Raw genomic sequence first — 21,116 nt, forward strand, 5'->3', positions numbered from 1 at the left:
TCTTGGACCTTTTTTCTTGCAAGGTACTTTGGTAAAATGTCTGTTCTACCTTACCTCCTACTTTTTAATGACTAATAATAGTTTATATTGTGTCTGGTTTATCATTTATTTGTATCATTCCCCTCAGGGTAAATTTTTAGATTGAACACGCACGCGCACACACACACACAGCCATTCACATATGTCTTACTGTTTCCTTAGGATAAGTTCTTATATATATGAAGATGCTACATGAAATCATATACATAGTTTGTACAATTGTGAAGATTAAATTACATAATATTATAAAGCCTTATAACAACTCCTGGTAGTAAAGTCTCAAGGGTTTTTGATAGTACAGTTATTGTTAGTTGTTTTTATTTTTATCTTTCTGGTAGACTTTGAGCCCCCAGATAAAATGATTGCTTTAGTTAGAAAAACATCAGAGATCCCAACTCCAAGAGGTTTGAACAATAAGGAAATTTATTATTCTTAATAAACAATAAGGAAATATTATAAGAAGGTCAGAGGAGGAGTGAGTTTAGAACTGGTTAATACAGGTTAATAGAGGATCGTGAAGAACTAGGGTCTTTCCATGTGTGCCACCTGCCATCCTCAGTGAGTCAGCTGTGTCCTCAAGTTAGTTCCAGTCACGTGATTACAGTGCTTACCCTGGTTCCAGCTTGAATGAAAAGAAGACAAGACCAGCTCTTCACAGAGCAGTGAGGTATTTTGGAAACTCCCAGCAGATTTATACTTTTTATTTGCCATAATTGAATAAGTGGAATGGAACCACTGTGATTAGCTTAGATCATTATTTATCATAACTTGTAGTTATGATACATAGTAGAAAATACATTTCATACCATGCCTATACCCATCACATAAATATTTGTGTATATGTATATATATCTTTATATAATTAAACATAATTCAAAATAAAAACTTCTGAAAATACTTATCCTTACTATTTGTGATAAAGCTAAATACTATTTTATTTGTATTTAAATATAAGATTTTTTAATCTTCAAATGCAAAAATTGGAAAAGATTTAATTTAACATATAGATCCAAGCTGTTCGTTAATGTGTTCCAATCTAGAACACATGAGGCCAATGAGCCCATACAGTAAGTACACTATTAAGCCTATTCTTTTAAATTTTGATTGAGTCAAGATTGAAAATACTTTTTCACACAACTCAGTCATTTGAGTGGTAAAATAATCTTATGATAATTGATATACACAAGAATTATCAATGAATTGTAGACTGAAGGAAACAAGATTACACAAGTGCATGAGTACCAGGAATTGGGGATCGTTGGGAACCACCTTGACAGCTGCCTAGCACAGAGTATAAAAAGATAAGTAAATGCAATGTATGATCTTGAATTGAATTCCGCACTGGGAAGGAAATGCTATATAGTAGAATTGAGACAACTGATAATATTTGAGTATGGGTTGTGCATTGGGTAATATTATTACATCAATGATAATTTTTCTGATTTTAACTATTATACAAAGAATGGTATGTAAGACAACGCCCTTGGTACTTGTAAATGCACACTGAAGTATTTATATGAATGAGGAAATTCTTTCACTATTAAAAGTTTTTTTTTGAGGAAATTGCAAAATTAAAAGTTTAAAAATGTCAAGAGATTGTTTTTCAATGGGAGAAAACATGTATCTGCTTCTTGAGTTCGCATACACTAAATGCATAGTATGTATGTCATGATGTTGAATTTTTAAAATACATGCTGCTGGATTTGGTTTGCTAGTATTTTGTTGAGGATTTTTGCACCTATATTCATAAGGTATATTGGTTTGTAGTTTTTGTATGTGGGTTTTTTCCCCCCCAGTGGTATCTTTGCTTGGCTTTGATATTTGGGTTATACTGGCCTCATAGAGTGACTTAGTAAGTGGTTCTTTCTCTTTTATTTTCTGGAAGAGTTTGAGAAGACTTAGTGTTAATTCTTTCAATGTTTGGTAGAATTCATCAGTGAAGGTCTGTCATCCCAGACTTTTCTTTTTTGGGAGATTTTTGATTACTGATTGAATCTCTTTACTTATTTTTGGTCTTTTCAGATATTCTTGAGTCAGTTTTGACACTTTCTGTATTTCTAGGAGTTTGTTCATTTTTTTTATTCTTCTGCATTTTATCTAATTTAATTTATATTGAGTAAGAATGCATTTGTAGATTATGTAAATATATCTGACTGTTTTATAAGTTATATTTAAACCGTACAAAATAAATCCTCCAATGAACCAGCTTGGAAATCTGACCTAAAATTCATTTAACATCTTGATATGTTGAGCATTCCAATTTCTTTACATTCTTACCAGTACTTGGTATTCTTCATCTTTTTCATTTTAGCCATTCTAGTATGGGTGTTCCAGGTGTTTTGTTGTTTTTTTGTTTTTTTTTTTAAATTTTGAAGGTTTTAGGCTGCTATCTGGTAAAACAGTATTACCAGGAATACATCTGGGGTGTGTCATTTTTATTGTTTTTGTATTGTAAAATCCTTTTTAATGTCATACTTATTTTAAAGACTGATTGGGTTTTTTTTTCTATTTAAAATGTGACTCAAGTCAAGTTTAAGATTGTTGATCGGAGGCAACATTTTCCTTCAGTTCTGTCTGTTATTAACATTTCCAAATCTGGTAGTTTAGCTTGCTTCATTATTTTGTTTTCTTCTGTGTTTAAACTGATACACTTTAAGGACAAGTTGTACTAACTCAGTTAAAATATTACAATTGCTAATAAATTGAAAAATGTTATGCTCAACAATGTTCTTTCTGCAAAATACACTGAAAGTTTGTAATTAAACTTGGTTAAAAGAATCAGCATTTTGCCGAAAGATGATACCCTTCTCATAGCATTTTTTGATACTTTTCTTCATAACTCTGAAAAGTTACTTTTCAATCTCTCTGTCAGTCAGTGGCCAAAATAACCATCACTTTTCAGAAAATCAAATGAGATATCAGTGAACAAAACACATGTTCCTGGTCTCAATTGGCTGCATTACTTACTGCACTGTTCATTCTATGTTAAGGACATATATAACATGCTCTATGTGGTCTATTCTATTTCTTTCTTGGGCTTTTTTTTTTCTTTTTTTTTCCTTTTTTTTTTTTTGGCTGGTGGCAAGCCACCAAATTAACTTTATGACCCACTAATTGGTCACAACCCTCAATTTGAAAACCACTGGTTTTAACCAGTCATTATCATCTGCTGGAGCTGGGGCCAGCTTTCCCCAAGCATACGGCCTCACAGAGGTAGGGTAGATGCATGAAACACCGTTGGGCTTCTGTTTGGAAAGAGAAAAGCGGGTTAGAGGCAAGAGGTAGAATAGACAAGCAAAATGTCTGCAAATGGACTGCTGCTCATGTGGCTACCTCAAGCATCTCATATGCTTTGAAGTATGTGGAGTTGTTTGTCTTTATTCTGATGGCTTCCAACTATTACTTAGTTTTTCCTGTTTGTTTAGGGTTTGGTCTCTTTCCTCAGATAGTTTTTCTTGTTGCTATCATTGTCCTTGCTTTTACATTGTTATCTGTCCCTTACCCTCGCTTTTTTCTTAAGTCCTCTTTTCATTTTGCTGCTTCTCTATTTACGTTAAAAAAAAAAGACTATCCTGCTTCTTTAAAAAAAAATTTATTTATTTTTAGAGAGAGGGAAAGGGAAGGAGAAAGAGAGAAGAACATTGATGTGAGAGAGAATCAAACATTGATCAGTTACCTATTGTATGGGCCCTAACTGGGACTCAACCTGCAACCCAGGCATGTACCCTGACCAGGAATCAAACCAACAACCTATAGTTGTGCAGAGCAATGACCAATCACCTGAGCCATAATACCATTCAGGTCTAGGTTATCATGCTTCTTAAAAGCTGTAGCTCAAGAGTGATCAGATTCTTAGTGAGGTCTTAGGTTTTCCTTTATGATCTTTTTCATGATCATATTTGCTTATTAGATTTTTAAAATTACATTTAAATACAATAGCTGTGGCCTGGATAGTTACCAAGTAGGTTTTCTCTGAAATAAGAAGTGCTACTGTACCCTTCAGTCTTCAGAACAAAAGCTTCTGCTGTTACTAAGTGAAAATAATGTAATCAATCACAATACCTGGGGGCCCTATTTACTATATTGTCTTCCTAAGAGTTTAACGTTGTCATATCTATCCTTCCTTCCTTAAGACATATGGAAAAGAGAAGGATGCTGACCTTCGGGCTCATATCTGGGAAAACAACTAGAAGATCTTTAGTTTTAAGTTGTGAAAGCATCAAGTGCATTATGAACTATTAGTTGTGGTAATCTGGCTTCAATCAGCCAACAAATACTTACTTTCAAATACTGCATTTCATCACTTCCAAGGTGCACATTTTCTTGCATTTTAACATCTCTGAACTCAGGATGCATCTTGCATTCAGTGCTGTCCTACTGTTGCTGTTGGCCCTATGGGTGTATTTTCTGTGTGCACTTGACTGTTAATCCTGGAGATGTGACTTGAACGTCACTGTTGTAGTTAATAAACCATTTAACGATAAAACATTTAAGAAACTTTAAGGTAAGAATAGGATTTTTGTTGCTGTCCCAGATCTCTTCTCTTGATAATTTCTTTTAAATTAAGATGGGACTGCTACCAAAGTTTACAGAATGAACATCTACAGCTTGAAAGAAAGTCTCAGAGACTATATAGAATACGAGGTCTGTCCAGAAAAAGTCCAGCCATTGTTAATATAACAAGAATGGTTTGAGCAACATTGATGTAACCTGGCAGCCAAAGAGACTGGGCTGGAATGAGCAGGGGTAAACAATTATCACTTCACTGTACTATGCAGTGGGGGCTGTGGACACCCTTGAGTGAGCGTGTGTATTCTGTGTCCATTGCATTCAAAGTGTCTTAGCCATTAGAGCAACGAATCTGAATCAGATTTTGCATTAAGTTTGAACATTCCTTTGCTGAAACTACTCAGATGACTAAGAAGGCTGCAACTATGGGCAACTGGTGATTGGCAGCTTCATCATGACAAACACGCCTGCTCATGCATCATGTCTCGTGCATAATTTTTCGGAGAAGCATCAAATCACCCACATGACTCAGCCCCCCCTACAGCCCAGATTTGGCATCCTGTGGCTTCTGGCTTTTCTCAAAACTCAAATCACCTTCGAAACGGAAGAGATTTTAGACTGTCGTTGAGATTCAGGGAAATACAGTGGGGCAGCTGATGGCAACTGGGAGAACTGTGTGAGGTCCCAAGGTGCCTGCTTTGAAGGGGACTGAGGCGTCATTGTCCAATGTACAATGTTTCTTGTATCCTGTGTCTTCAATAAACATCTCTATTTTTCATATCACATGGCTGGATACTAGCTGGACAGACCTCGTATTTCTCCTCTAAGAAATGCTACATGTCTTTTGCTAATGTAAAAGAATATTCTATTGAAAAACTTGGACATCTGTGACTGAGAAAAGAAGTGATTCAGAACAGTTGAATGCTGAATGTGAAGAAAACCTTAACCAGCTTAGATTGTTTATATTTTCTTGTTTATCTTTGCATGCATTACATTATTTAAATACATTATTTTAAAACTTTAAAAGGGATCTTTTTATATTTAAAAATAAAAATTCAAATTAATGAGAAAGCATTGTATGTTTGTTAATTAGCAGTGTATTTTCTTAGTGGTACATAAAGTAATGGTGCTTCATCTAAGTAGTAGTGTCTTCAGTTTGATTTACTGTCAAACTCATTGACTATTAGTGTACTGCTTCCTATTACAATGTAAGCTTTCTTCTCTTAAAAAGAACTAAGGGAATACATATGCAAGTGAAGATAACACTACAAGGCACTGAGTAAACGGTAGAGACCAGTATGTATCAAAATATGCTCCTGGAACCAGCAGCAACAACATTACAGGGGAGTCTTTTGGAATGCAGGTTCCTAGGCCACACCCCAGACCTACTCAATCCTATACTCTGGATGTGGGGACCCAACAATCTGTGTTTCAAGAAGCCCTGCAGGTGATTTTGATGGCAAGCTAAAGTTTGAGAACCACTGCTCTAAGCAGAATTTTGGAAGAGAGAAAAACACTCGATCTGTTATATTAGAGTGAGGTGTGTGAGTAATTTAGAGAGTAAGAAAACACAGATTCCTTAAGTTCAGCTTAATTATGTCTATTAACAGTGTGTTCAAAAGAAATGATGAAATTTACTATGCTGTGTGTCAGCCAGCTATAGAGGGAAAATAATGGAATAGTCCAAGAAGTTTATGTTTTTAATTTTGATTGATGCTTGATTTTTGTCTTTTAAGCACGATGTATCCCCAACTTTACTCAAGGCAACACTGGACAGTGTTGTAGAAGAATGTGTCAGCTTTGTGGGAGTGGATATTAACATTTGCTCAGAAGTTTTGTTAAGGTAAGACCAGAAATCTGTGGTTGAAAATCACAGAATCTTGAGTTTAACTGACTATCCAGTTACAGTGAAACAAGGTGGGCACGTGTGTAAAATTGTTAAGTAAAGAAAAATCTATGAGTTCATACCTTGGTCTAGGTAACCAGTCAGAAGGGAAGACATCATTTAAGAAAATAATCGTAACAATTCCCATTATCATTTTTAATACTGCAAATCTAAAGCGAAGAGTGTTTGGTTACCATTGAGTGCATTAGTGTCACTAATAGAATTTAAATAAGGTTAACACGACAAAGAACTGTTTCCCACCATGTAAGAGTGGATATTTTTCACTAGTTTCATCTTTTATATACATCTGTAAAGCTGGCAGTAGCCAAAGGATAAATTCTGAGGGTTCAAGGTATAGTTACCACATTTTTACTTTTATTCTTCAATTCACATATCAAAATGATCATTCTATATAATCTCATCTTATATACTTTGTCTTTTTCTTCCTAGGGTTATGAAGAGCTGCTTTTTTGTTCATAGTTTGCATTTACTACACAAATCTGCTGATGCAACAAAAAATCTCCTCTGGAAAAGATCCGAATTCCTTTGAAATGCATATAGCAGAAAATATCCCTTATATTTTAAAGTGTTGCTTTTCTACCATAGTTACAAGCACTCATAATTCCACATATGAAATTGTGGAATTATAATCAGATTAAAATTCTCTTGAATAGTAATATTTTAATTAACAACAGGCAAAACTACCTAATTATATTGTTTTCATATTTTTATACTAACCATGACATTCATGGATAAGCATTTTTCTATAGTTCAAGTTTTTGGTAGTAAATGCAAATGTAGCTATTGTAACTTCTGCTTCTAACTCACCTTGTAAGCTGAAAAGGAAATGGCAGAATTACTACTTGATTCAGAAATATAAAGGATGTGAACAAAGTAGAAATACTATGGGGAACAGCCCATCTCCTTGTACCAGTGGTAACCAGGGTACCAGCATCTCTGTGGTTTTACTGGTTTTATCATTGTTTTGCATTCTGTTGTCCTTCACTCCTTGGACAACTCTTTTTCCCTTTACCTTTCAATTTAATTCCCTTTTTCATACGTTTAACTTAGAGACATATGACAATATGTAATAGCAATTTTTTATGATACAAATGTTTTACATCATTGTCTTTTCAGAGGAGAGCTTTTCCTTTCAGTACTCTCGGAAATATTATATCTGCCACATTTCTCATTTTGTTTATTTTTTAGGCATATTGCAGGACTCAATGCCAACCGAGCCAAGAATATTATTGATTGGCGAGAGAAAAATGGGCCATTCATCAACCGAGAACAGCTGAAGAAAGTGAAAGGGCTGGGTCCAAAATCTTTCCAACAGTGTGCTGGATTCATCAGAATTAACCAGGATTATATTCGAAAATTTTGCAGGTGATTGTTAAAGTATACACTTTTGGTTCTGTTATCCTCCTTTCTTACCGTTACCCATCCAACTCATTGGCATAAATCCTAAATTCACTTCTTCACTCAACGTGTGTTGACTACCTGATGTTTGCTAGGCATTGGGAATACAGCAGTGAACAAATCAACGAATTCCCTGTTTTTATGGAGTTAAATTTTAATGTGTGAGACAGACAATAAATAAACCAGTAAAATAAATAGTTTCAGCTGTAATAAGTGTTATAAAAATGAAAACAGAGAGATGTGACACTATCTTGGGGAGCAGTATAACTGCTTAATATGTTATTCATTGAAAAGTTACTTGAGCCAATTTTGAATAAAATTAAGGAGCCAGCCCCACACAGAAACGTAAACAGGATGTGTGCAAGGTCTTAAGGCAGGCCTAACATTGGTGTACTCAGAAAGCAAAACACAGGCCAATGTGACTGTAGCGCCCTAAGTAGGAAGGAGGGGTACAAGGAGAGTGACAAATGGGACTTAACAATGGCCAGTTCATATTGACGGCTGTTCGCCTATGCATGGTTGGGCTTCCACATTCCCTCACCACTGAAAACTGACCGAAGCATTGATTATCAGTTCTGTTGATTAAGAACTAATTTTTCCCTTTTAATTCTATTAGCACAGAAGCAAAGAAATTGGATATACTTCTTAGTATCATTTGTGAAAGAATAGCTTTTATGTATATACTACATTGTGACTACCTGGTTCATTTATGTGTATTTTTTCTTCTTTTGGCAAAATTATAATAAAGGTAATATGGACAAAAAATCTTTATTTTGGAAAAGACTAAGGGAAAACCAGCCTCACTGGGCAGTACATTATATTATAAAGGTATAGTAATTAAACAGTTTGGTTTTGATGGAGTAATAGAACAGAATAAAGGTGATGTTTCAAGTAGTGGCTACAATTATTATCAGATAAGTGGTTTTATGACAACTGGCAGGAATTTTGTATGTGTAGGGAAAGCTATAATTCCACCTCATACCTTATACCCACCTAAATTCCACTTGGATCATAGACATAAATGGAAAAAGTAAAACTGTACAAATACCAGAGTAAATTATGCAGAATATTGAAGTGGTGGAAGTTCTTTCTAAGTATACCACAAAACCCAGAAGCCAGAAATGGGGGGAAAAAAAGGATAAAATAATGACATATTTCTTTGTTTTTATGTTTTCGAACACTTGGTTATAAAATTCAGACAGTAAAAAAAGAAGAAAATGAAAAGTAAAGGGCACCTCAACCTCTTCAAAATAGTTTATACAAGATCTGTCCAGCTAGTATCCAGCCATGTGATATGAAAAATAGAGACATTTATTGAAGACACAGGATACAAGAAACATTGTACATTGGACAATGACGCCTCAGTCCCCTTCAAAGCAGGCACCTTGGGACCTCACACAGTTCTCCCAGTTGCCATCAGCTGCCCCACTGTATTTCCCTGAATCTCAACGACAGTCTGAAATCTCTTCCGTTTCGAAGGTGATTTGAGTTTTGAGAAAAGCCAGAAGCCACAGGATGCCAAATCTGGGCTGTAGGGGGGGCTGAGTCATGTGGGTGATTTGATGCTTCTCCGAAAAATTATGCACGAGACATGATGCATGAGCAGGCGTGTTTGTCATGATGAAGCTGCCAATCACCAGTTGCCCATAGCTGTGGCCTCTTGAATCATCCATATAGTTTCAGCAGAGGACTGTTCAAGCTTAACACAAAACGTAATGCAGATCTGTTGCTCTATTTGCTCATTCATTTTGAATGCAACAGCCAGCCTGTACACATGCTCACTCAACAACACCTACAGCCCCCACGGACTAGTACAGTGAAGTCGTCATTATTCACCCTGCTCATTCCAGCCCACCCTCCTTGGCTGTCGTGTTACATCCATGTGGCACAAACCATTCTCATAATATTAACAACGGCTGGACTTTTTGTGGATAGACCTTGTGTATCGCTTTCTAAAAATAAATTTTTACTTACACTAGTTTGTATATATGTGTTTATTATTTTAAAATGCATACAGAAAGGATCATTCTATACAGCTACATGAAACTTTCTTTAATATATCTTGTATCTCTTTCTGAATATAATATATAGATTTATATCATTTTTTATAATGTCTGGATAGCATTTAATTTATGGATGATCCATGATTTAATCAATGTTCAGTTGGAAGACAATTTGTTTTAAAACTTCCTATTTTTGGAACTGATTATGAAGTACTCAAAGATTCATGACTGCTGTATCTTCTTGATAGATCATAGCTTTATTCAGAACGGATTATTGCTATCTAATGGAATATTTTTTGCTTTGAAATCTATTTTGTTTACTATCAATGTTGGTATGTTTGCCTTTTCAGAATATGCTTGGTGTATTTTTATTTTGAACTTTCTATGGCATTTAGTTAATTTCCATGACTCTTGTAAACAAACAGATTTCATGATTTTGTTCAATCACTTGTTAATATATTCAAATTTATTGTATTCACGATATGTTTGGACTTAATTTCCCATCTTGTATATTTTCTCTTCATCATGCTTTCTCATTCTTTTCCTTTCGTGTTCTTCATGGGATTTATCAGTTTCTTCCTTGCTTCTCTTCTTGTTCTTCCACCTTATTTTTATCTCCCCTTAGTGATTTCATGTTGTATAGCTTTTATTCTTCTGGAGATTTAAAGTTAATTTGGACTGACTTCTGGTGTCTCTGTCCTCCTCCAGAAGAAGACTAGAACCTTAGGTCCCTTCCCAACCCTCTGCCTTTCCTCTGTATCCCATGAGGAGATAATCTGGGATTTTAGTTTCAGACCTTTTTTTAAAAAATATATATCTTTTTTTACATTATTCATGAGAAATTATTTAACTTAAGTTTTTATGGTTTCTGTGCTTATCATTTCTTGTAGCACACATTATCATTTTTCTTGAACTCCTTTTTGCTGGAGTAGATATCCTTATGAAATTCTTTTCAGAGAGGGTATACCGTATGGGTTGCACTTTATTCTTTACATGTCTGAAAAAGATTTTAACTTGCTCTCCTATTTAAATGCTAGTTTGGCTAGGTATATGACTCTAGATTCAAAATCATTTTCTCTTAAAACTTACAGTGCACCATTGTGTTCTGGCATCTTACTGTGTGTCAAAGAGAAATGATGCCATCAGATTCTGGTTCCTTTCAAAGAAGTATGTTTTATTTTTTCTGTTGATTTATAAAACCATATTCTAAAGTTTCTCCACACTGTGTCAAATATGAGTCTTTTTCTTGTGCTTTGGGAAATCATCTTTTCCTTCCCCTTTCCCTCCTTCTTATTTATTTCCCTCCATTTTTCTCATTTTTCTTCTAGAATGCCAGTTATACAGGCTGAATGAATCAGTTAAGAATGTTTTTGGCTTTAAGTAACAAAAATCCAATTAACAGTGTTTAAACAAGTATGTGGTAATTTCTGTGAAGTGAATGGTTAGAATCTAGTTACTGTTTGTGTATGGCAGAAAAATAAGCACATTTTTAATGAAAGAATCTTTTCTTTTCTACCCAACCTTACCATCCCTCCCCCGACCTCTTGGTTCAAATGCTTACACTAGTCAACAAACTGATTCTGGAGGCCCAAATCAGGGAGTTGCCATGACGTCTCCAGCAGGTGCTGAGGTCACAAACGAGAAGCAGGGCAAGAAGAAGAGCAAAACCACAGCGAATGTTGTACTGAAGCCAGATCCTTTGGACCAAACTTGTATTCACCCGGAATCGTATGACATAGCGACGAGGTAAGTCTGAGGCCCATGTGAGAATTCTCCATGCCCAGTGTACATTCTCTACAGCAAATGGCCTGTGTTTTGGCATAAGGGAAACTTTAAATATATGACCATGTTTAACATGACAACATTTTTCAGAAGTTCCGCGTTGCTGTGTTATGTGGCACATTATTTTATTTCAGTGAGGAATGAAGCCATTATTCCTGGAGCAGTGTCAAGCCAATAAACCCTGGTACTAATGGTGAAGTGTGAGTAATGGAAATTGCATGGCACTCTCCTCTGTTTGTTTTGGAAATTAACAAGACACAAATGACTAGCACCTGGCTTAAAGCTCATGCTTATCTAAAGATAAAGCCCTTTGGAAAGTAAACAACCTACTCTCAAATTTCTTAGGAAATATTGCCCTGCTCAGTTATTACAGAGTCTAAGAAATGATGTACTTCTGAAGAGCATACGTTAACCCAGAAGGATATGGGGGGAGTGGGTTTGAATCTAAGAGAACAGTCATATAAGCATTAAAAGAAAAAACTATTAATTCCACATTGATTAGTTCAACAAATTTTAATTAGTTCAAAAAGAATGACTTGCTACATAACTAGTGTAAGGCTTTTAATGAGTTAAGTAATGATGAAGTTTAAAATGGTGACTACTTTAACTTCCATTGATTCTAAAGTGAAATTTTAAATTTGTTTTGAAATAATTGATATTTAATTATTTGATCAATGTAATTGGTTTCCTTTTAAAAATGTTAAAAAATTGTAGGCTGTATAGCACATTATAGAGAACTTAGAAAATAGAACAAAACAAGTAAAAATAATATTTTATCAATATCACAACACTGGTACTTGTTTTTCTCCCAACATTATTATGAATTTTAAACATATACAAAAGTTGAAAAAAAAATCTTTTACAATGAATTCCTATATACCCAAATGTAGATTTCATCATTAGTATTTTACTATACTGTTTTTCCACTTACCTATCCATCTACTTGCCCATCAAGTTCAAATTATTCTTTTATGTATTTTAAAAGAAAGTTACAGACATCAATATACTTGCAACTAATAGTTCGGCGTGCATATTATTAAGTAGAATAATAGCAATCTTAACAGGTTTTTTTTCTTTAAAAAAATATGTATTTATTTATTTTTAGAGAAGGGGAGGAGAAAGAGAGGGAGAGAAACGTCAATGTGAGAGAGAAACATTGATTGGTTGCCTCTTGTACATGCTTCTACTGGGGGCTGAACCTGTGATCCAGGCATGTGCCCTGGCTGGGAATCGAACCGGCGACCTTTCAGTTTGTGAGACAACGCCCAATCAATGGAGCCACACCAGTCAGGGCAGTTTTTTTTTTTTTCTTTTGAGGTAAAATTCACATAAAGTTTTAGTAAATAAATACTTTTATTTGTGTAATCCATCATCTTAAAATGCCCCCTTGTACCTTTTCCCAGACAATCTCTGACCCAGACTCTAAGAGCTAACTACATGTTCCTATTTTTCTCTGCTGAAGATTAGTTCACTTAAACTAGAATTTCTTATAAACAGTAACAAACAGTTGTACTCTTTTGTGTAAGCGTTCTTTAGTATAATGTTTGGAGATTTTTATTCATGTTGTAACAAATATTAATAGCTTGTTCCTTTTTATTGCTGAGTAATATTCTATTTGTATCATTATGCCACAGTGTATTCCCCTTGTAAAGGAAATTTGCCTACTTCTGCTTTTATACTATTATGAGTAAAGCTGCTATGAACATTCTTGTACAGTGTTTTTGTTGTTATTGATTTTTTTTTCCCATTTATCTTGGAAGAATACTTAGGATTTGTTGGGTCATACAGTAGGTAAATGATTAGATTTCTTAGAAACTTGTAGACTTTATTTCCATGTGGTTGTGCTATTTCACACTTTTCATCAGTAATGCTTAAGAGTTCCAGGTTCTATCTTTGCCATCATTTGATGTTAGTCTTTTTAATTTTAGCCATCCTATTGTGTGTGTAGTAGTATTTTTTTTGTGGGTTTTTATTTGCATTTCCCTGATGACATTGAGCACTTTCTTATGTGCTTGGTAGCCGTTTGTGAACTGTCTGTTCATATCATTTAGCCATTTTCTAATTGAGTTGTTTTTCTTTTTATTATTGAGTTGTGGGATTTTTAAAAGTTGGTTTGAGAGAGAGAGAGGAACATTGATTTGTTGTTTTACTTATTGATGCATTCATTGGTTGTTTCCTGAATGTGCCCTGACCACGGATCAGACCCACAGCCTTGGCAAATCGGGATGATGCTCTAACCAACTGAGCTACCTGGCCAGGAATGATTGTAGGAATTTTTAAAATACACTCTGGACACCAGTCCTTTTTGAATGTATGTTTCAAGAGTATTTTGTCCTAGTTTGTGGCTTACCTCTTTATTTCCTTGTTGGTGTCTTTATATGAACAGAAGTTTTTAATTTTGATGGTCTAATTTATCAGTTTTTTGTAATTATTGCTATCTAAGACCTATGTAAGAAACCTTTGTCTACCTTAAGTCATGCAAGTACATTTTGTGTATGAATTGTAGTATGAGTCAATTCGTTTTTTTCTTCATTATGAACATTTAGTTATTCCAGCACCATGTTTGAAAACAACATATCTTGCCTTTTGTTTTTTTTTTAAAAGATTTTACTTATTTATTTTTAGAGAGAGAGGAAGGGAAAGAGAAAGAGAGGGAGAGAAACATCAATGTGTAGTTGCATCTCGTCCGCCTCCTACTGGGGACCTGGCCCACAATGCAAGCATGCGCCCTGACTGGGAATTGACCCAATGACCCTTTGGTTCTCAGGCTCGCAATCAGTCCACTGAGCCACACCAGCCAGGGCTCAAATCTTGCCTTTGTCCATTGCTTTGGTGGCTGTTGAAAATGACAATTGAAGTGTGGGTCTCTTTTGGCTCCCTGTTCTGTTTCATTGATCTGTTTGTCAATACTACACTGTCTTGATTACTGTAACTTTATGATAAATTTTCAAATCAGATAGTATGTAATTTAACTTTGTTCTTTTTAAATATTACTGAATATTCTAGATGAGTTTCATTTTCTTACAAATTTTAGAATGAACTCGTTAATTTTCATTAGAAAACAAAACAAAACAAATCTGGTGGACTTGTAATTGGGATTACATTGAGTTTGTAGGTAGTAGGGTCAGGTGATGTTTTCCTAATATTTATTAAGACTTTTTGATTATGAACTTATTATGTTCTATTTATTTAGATGTTCTTTCATTTTTCTCTACAATGTTTTTTAGTTTCCATTGTGCAGGTCTTGCATGTATTTTATGTTTTTCAACATTTTTTAAATTTGCTGCTAAGATGTAAAAATATCATTGATCTTGATAGTGACTTTGTGTCCTGCACATTGCTAAATTTTACTCACTAGTTCTTTAAGTTGTCAGCAAATAGATAAAATCTTTACTTTTTTTTATCTTCATGCTTTTAATTTCTTTTTCCTGTTTATTGCAACGATCAGGATCTTCAGTGCTGTGCTGAATAGGAGTGGTGAGAGTGGACATTGTTGTCGTGTTCTCAATCTTTTAGCACATGGTTCTCATGTTTTTAATATTAAAAAAACAAAATTGGGATCTCAGAGTAATTGTATTTTTGGTGTTTACTATTTGAGAAAGTGCATTTTTTTCTATTTGCCTTCTGATATAAGCACTTACTTTGTTTCTGAATATTCTTTTTTTAAAAAGGCGGAATCATGTGATTGAACTGTAATTTAGTAATGGTAGTACTAGTAAGGATCCTTCTGGCAGACTCCTAGAAGTGAAATTTCTCTGCCAAAGGATTTGAAAGTTTATGTGACTCTTGATATACACTGCCAAGTAGCATACTGGTTTATAATGCCACCAGCAATGTTCAAGCCTGAGAATCTTTAATTTCTCCTGTCAGACAGGACTTTTCTGCCAATTTTCACGAGTCAGTTTCTGCATGTGGAGCACAAAAGCCCTACTAGTGACTCACCCCACTTTGTGCTGCCTTGGGGGGAAGCCTTGTCTCTCAGAAGCAGGGTCCTTGTGCATTATTTCAGGAGAAATTTCTTCTACCTGGAGTTCAACTCCTGACCATTAAAATCTGGAGACAAAACTGCTATGGTAATTTATCTAATTAAGCTTACCATCCTCTTTATCTAACTTTGAACTATGATAGTTATTCATGGCTTTCAAGTATACTTAGTGTAGACATCACTCAACATAGATAGTTCATACTTTCATATGGTGTTGGCTGAGTATCTTCCTCAAGAAGAAAAGGCCATTGAGGATATGATTAGGTCATCATTGGTTTGACCCCAGTTTGGTAAAAGTTTCATTGTAGTAAATTTCATTTTTAGTTATATCAGAAAGCCAGTAGGAACACAAACGCCTCTGTCTCAAAAATAACCAAAATCTGAAGCCATTAAGTCTTTTTATTTTTCTATCTTATGGTGTTCTCTTTTATATTCGTATTATAGAAAATTGAGATCATGAATTTTGTAACTTAAGTTGGTCATTTAGTGGTTTTAAAAAAGTCTAGTTTTTTGTTTTTGTTTTTTTTTTTACTATTTTTGTTGTTTATAAAGTGTTGTTTCCATGTAGGGATTCTCTGTTAAACATTTTTTTCTATTAAAATGGTTTGTTGTATGGGCTGAAATTATTTCCTAGTTTGTTTGCCTTTTATTTCTGCCTATAATGCTATCATGTTTTTGAATTATAAATGTTTAATTTTTATGAAGTAAACCTATTCTTTTTCTTGCTTTTATGTAAATTGGTCTTAAGATCTCTGGTCTCTAAGAATTAGATGATCTCTAATTCAGTGATGCACATTTTTTTCATATTTTTTATGATTTTATTTTTTATTCTGAGTTTTATATTTATGACTTTATTCATCACTTAGAATGTGCAAAGCCCTGTGATAGCGCCTGAAGAATGTAAAAATGAATGGAGGCAATTTATGTTCTCAAGGAGCCTTCCAAAATAGGGTAAAAACTTACCAATAATCATAATAGATGTCAATAGTAAGCTCTTTGTGAAGCATAAAGGTTGTTCAGAGGAGAAAGAGGTCATTTCCAGATAAGAGTATCTTATAAGGTTTTATGCAGGAGGTGAACATTTGGGGTAGGTCTTTGAGGATTTCAACCAGTAGAAATTGGAAAAGAGATGTTTAAAAGGTTAGAGATGGGAAAATATAGTGCAGGTCCAGTTTAGGGAGTAGTTGATAGTCCAATAAAAATATTCATTGAGTACTTCCTCATTGCCAGGCACTTTAGTTCATCATCTTGTTTAAACCTCACAGCATTTTTTTTTTTTTAAATCCTCACCCAAGGACATGTTTCATTAATTTTGAGAGAGAGATCGAGAGATTGCTCTTTCTTGGTCGTCTCCTGTACACGCCCCAAATGGGGATCGAACCTGCAGCCTAGGTATACATCCTGACCAGGAATCAAACCTGCAGCCTTTTGTTATACGTGACGATGCTCCAACCAACTGAACCACCTGGCCCGCAATCTAATAATGTTGGTACTATTATTATTCCCATTTCTTTAGGAGTAGTACAGAATCTCAACTGGGTAAAGTAAGTTATCTAACACAAGTGAGCTGATGGAACCAAGATTTGATCCACACCTATGATACTCCATTGCCTGCGCTTTTAACTAGTTCAATTACAAGGCTGTTTTGGAGGCTGATTTAATATTATCATAATGGTCTTTCAGATTAAGGGTATCATACCCTTAAAGACTGTTTGTATTCAGCACAGAAAAGTAGCAAGGGGATTGTGACTTGTTTTATGTGTGTCTCTTAAGGAAAAAAAGAAGAGAGAGTGAGAGAAAGAAAGAGACAAGTATCTGGAATGTGCTGGCTTTGAGTGTTATTCTCTGTCATCACATGGCTGAAATTAGACTCTGCCTTTCCTCTGGAGAAAACGTTACCTTCTCCAATAAAGGAAACTTTGCCTATTTATTTTATTAAAGGCTCTGTAGGAAATGAATTTTTCACTTAGAGTGTGTAGAATTTTATGCTGTTTTGCTGCAGATGTGATGTTTCCTGAATTTTGCACTACAAAGAATTCCCTTTCATTATGTCTTTTAGAATGAGGTGTGTGCATTTCAAAATAAGCAGCTTGATAGTGATCATATTTGGTATCTTCTCACTTCAGAAGAAGAGTAGGGTATAGAGCAGGAATAGCATGTTCATCCTAGAGATGTGCCCATCTCTGCCAGCGATGTTTTTAAGTGTGTGAGAGAGAGAGAGTAAGGAATAGTGCAAGGTCTTTAGGAAATGTCGATTTGAAAAAACATAGTAAAAGAATCAACATTATAGAAGGTATAAAGGGAACATGGGATTAAGAAACTTGCTGTTGCTATACATAGATTTTCCTTCAGTAGTCCTTTGAAGCTGTTTTGTTCTAAAAATCTCTTTTACTTGTTTCAGGGTCTTCTCACATTTACCTGAGTACTTTACTAAGAAAATCCAAAACTACCTTAGAGACCCCTTCCTTGGATCGTCTCTATATCTTTACTCATTAGGTCCGCTCCTTCCTCAGCTACCCTTCCATCTCATGATTCTATGTGTTTTCTCCCACCCTCACTTCCCACAGGCTGCCGAGGGCTCCACTGTGGCATTGTCCTGGTCTCTCTGTGTCACCTCTATAAACATTTCGGGAGCAGGGTAGGTGGTGACAGCTAAATAAGTAAGGTCTTTTAGCTTTATAAAATTTTATGACTCTTGTATCTGTAACGGCTCCACCATTTGCTGTTTCACTTTGTCCCACAGACATATTGCTGCGGTGGTCTTCCCTTTCTCCAGTCCCTGAAAGCTAAAAGCAACACCGCCTTTTCGCTTACTTCCCCCAGAACCTCTGTCTCATTGCTCCTTCTTTTCATTGCCAAACCTCTCAGAACAATACCCTGCCTCTAATTCTTACTGCTTGCGTGTTCCCAGTCCCTTACAGATTTGGCCTCTATCCTCACCGTACTTCTGAAATTACTCTTTCACCTTGTGATCTCTTGATTGTCAAAACCAGTGGCCTTTTCCATCCTTAAACCACTTGCTCATTCTGTCACACTTGACAACATGGAAGGTCCTTACTGAGCTTCCATGACTTTTGTTTTCATATTCTATCTTCTCTGGCCCTCTAAATGTAGACAGTTTTCAAGGTTTTGTTTGTTTGTTTGTTTGTTTTACCTTTGCTACCTTCTCCTCTTGTACTGCAGGCTCCCTTGAGTGATTGTATCCACTCACAAGACTACCTTTATCTCTCACTTCTCCACTGATAATTCCAACCCTGCATTTCAGTGTTTGCTGCCCAGGCCTTTCTCCTAAGCTCTAGCTCTCACTTTCCATTTGCCTGCAAGACGTTTCTCATGAATATCTTTGCAGCTAAAAGTCAATATATTTAAAAGTAAAGCTTGTATCCTCCTTTTATCCCTTCCCTTGTGACTCCCTCTTCTCCTCACATCAGTCCTCCTCACCAGCCCCACACAAAAATAAGACAGACAAATAAACAAAAGGACTTGGCCTTCCTCTCTGGTCCCATAATGAATGGTCAATGGCACTACTGTCTTTTCATTAACTGGGTCCAGAATTGACAGAATAACTCATTTATTCATTAAGCATATACCTTCTGGGTGCCTGCTGTATTCCAAAAACTGTTCTGCAGTCTTGGAATACATGCAAGGATCTCTGCTCTCAAGGACAGAGACAGCATGCAACCAGCATAATAAATCAGTTGTATAGTATAACAAAGTTGATAAGTGCTGTGGGGAAAAGAGAAAGGGCGGATTAATGGGGATTAGGATTTACTGGGGTTATGGGTAAGGGCTTGCAAATTGAGTAGGGCAGTCAGAGCAGGCCTCATTGACAAGGTTACATTTGAGCCAAGTCTTGATGGAAGTAGAGAAGTTAGCTGTGCAGATATCTGGGGAGGAGTGTTCCAGGAAGATGGATCAGTGTCAAGTCTCCCACAGTCCACGCGGGAGCAGGCCTGCGGGAGCAGTGTTCAAGGAACAGCAAGGAGGCTGGTGTGGCCGGAGCAGAGTGAGCCAGGGAGCGAAGAACAAGAAATTAGAATCAGAGGGCATTCGGAGGCTGTTACAGGGACTTGGCTTTAATTCTGAGTGAATTGGGAGCCATAGCAGGATGGGATGCAGAAGAGTGACATGCTGCGATTCACATTTTTAAAGGGTTCTATTGTCTGCTGTGTTAAGCAGAGATGATAAGGGGCCATAGTAAAAGCAGGGGGGACTAGTTAGACTAATTGTACTGATCAGGTGAAAGATAATGATGACTGAGACTAGGATGGTAGCCGAAGAACTGGGGAGAAGTGGTCAGATTCTGGGTATATTTTAAAAGTAGAATCAATGGGATTTGCTAACAGATTGGGTGAAAGGTATGAAAGGCAGTAACTATGGGTATGAATGGCAAAAGTAATATGAATACCAGAGACGCTGGAGGATGAAGTGGAAGCTCACTGTAATGGAGGGAAATCGGATGAAAGAAGTTAAGGAACTAAATCTTGATCGCTTCCCCTGGTGATCTCTTCTAGTCTTGCGGCTTTAAGGGCTTTTATAAGCACATGACTCTTAAATTTATATCCTCAGCTCACTGCATTCTTCCAGACCCCAGACTAATGCATCCAACTACCTGTTTGACATCTCAAACCTAAAGTGCCTTAAACTAAACTTCAGATCTTCCCCAAAATCTTGCTCCAACAATGATTCTTCTTATCTCAAATGATGGCAGTTCATTCCTTCCATTGCTCAGTCCAAAAGTCTTGAAGTCATTTTTGACCTTATGAGACACCCTTGTCTGGAAATGACCTCTTTCTCCTCTGAACAACTTCATACTTCACAAAGCCCTTACTAATTAATGACCTCTATTATGGTTATTTGTAAGTTTATCCTTCCCATTTTGGAAGGCTCCTTGAGGCTATAAATCACTTCTATTCATTTTTATATTCTTTAGGCACTACCACAGTGCTTTGCAAATCTAAGTGAGGAATAAAATTACCAATAAGAAAAATCATTGAAAAATGAAATGAAAAGTAACAAAAAGTGAAGCCATAAAAAAATTAGAAAATTGATCTTAGAGATCAAGGATCTTAAGAGACAACTAATCTTATATAAAAGCAAGGGAAAATAATAGATTTTAAAATTTTATAATTCCAAACCATTTCTTTTTTTTTCTGGCTGTGGGCCTCAGTATCCCACTTTACCCCACCTATTCATAGTAGACTTGAATGGTCAAAAGAAAGTATGGCACAGCAGGATATTGTGGTCAAGGTAAAGCTGTGAGCCTTTCCAATTATCCTTGTCCCTGCAAAGTAAATAATACATCTGAAAATTTCATATCAGATTTGCTAGGTTAGTGGCAATTAAATTTAAGGTTAGTTATGATTGTAGGCTGTAAGCTCCAGGAGGACAGGGATCTTATGAATCTGGTTTATTCTGTCCCCAGCCCCTAACACAGACTGATGTGGCAGTATTTAATGAAAGAACAAATGGCCGAAATAGAAAATGTAAAGAT

The 21,116-nt window shown here is 35.7% G+C and overlaps 1 protein-coding gene across 1 annotated transcript in view; it reads left to right on the forward strand.

The window, feature by feature from the left end:
- Positions 1-21,116, forward strand: part of SRBD1 (S1 RNA binding domain 1) — a 183,704-nt gene that overhangs the window by 148,173 nt on the left and 14,415 nt on the right. Inside the window, exons 17-19 of the mRNA XM_054567043.1 lie at positions 6,285-6,391; positions 7,643-7,819; positions 11,422-11,601. Coding sequence (XP_054423018.1) covers positions 6,285-6,391; positions 7,643-7,819; positions 11,422-11,601 — 464 coding nt within the window. The remainder of the gene's footprint in view (positions 1-6,284; positions 6,392-7,642; positions 7,820-11,421; positions 11,602-21,116) is intronic.

Source organism: Pteronotus mesoamericanus, unplaced genomic scaffold (assembly GCF_021234165.1).
Source record: "Pteronotus mesoamericanus isolate MK-2021 breed Mesoamerican mustached bat unplaced genomic scaffold, CSHL_Meso_final contig_101, whole genome shotgun sequence".
In the NCBI taxonomy this organism is placed as follows: Eukaryota; Metazoa; Chordata; class Mammalia; order Chiroptera; family Mormoopidae; genus Pteronotus; species Pteronotus mesoamericanus.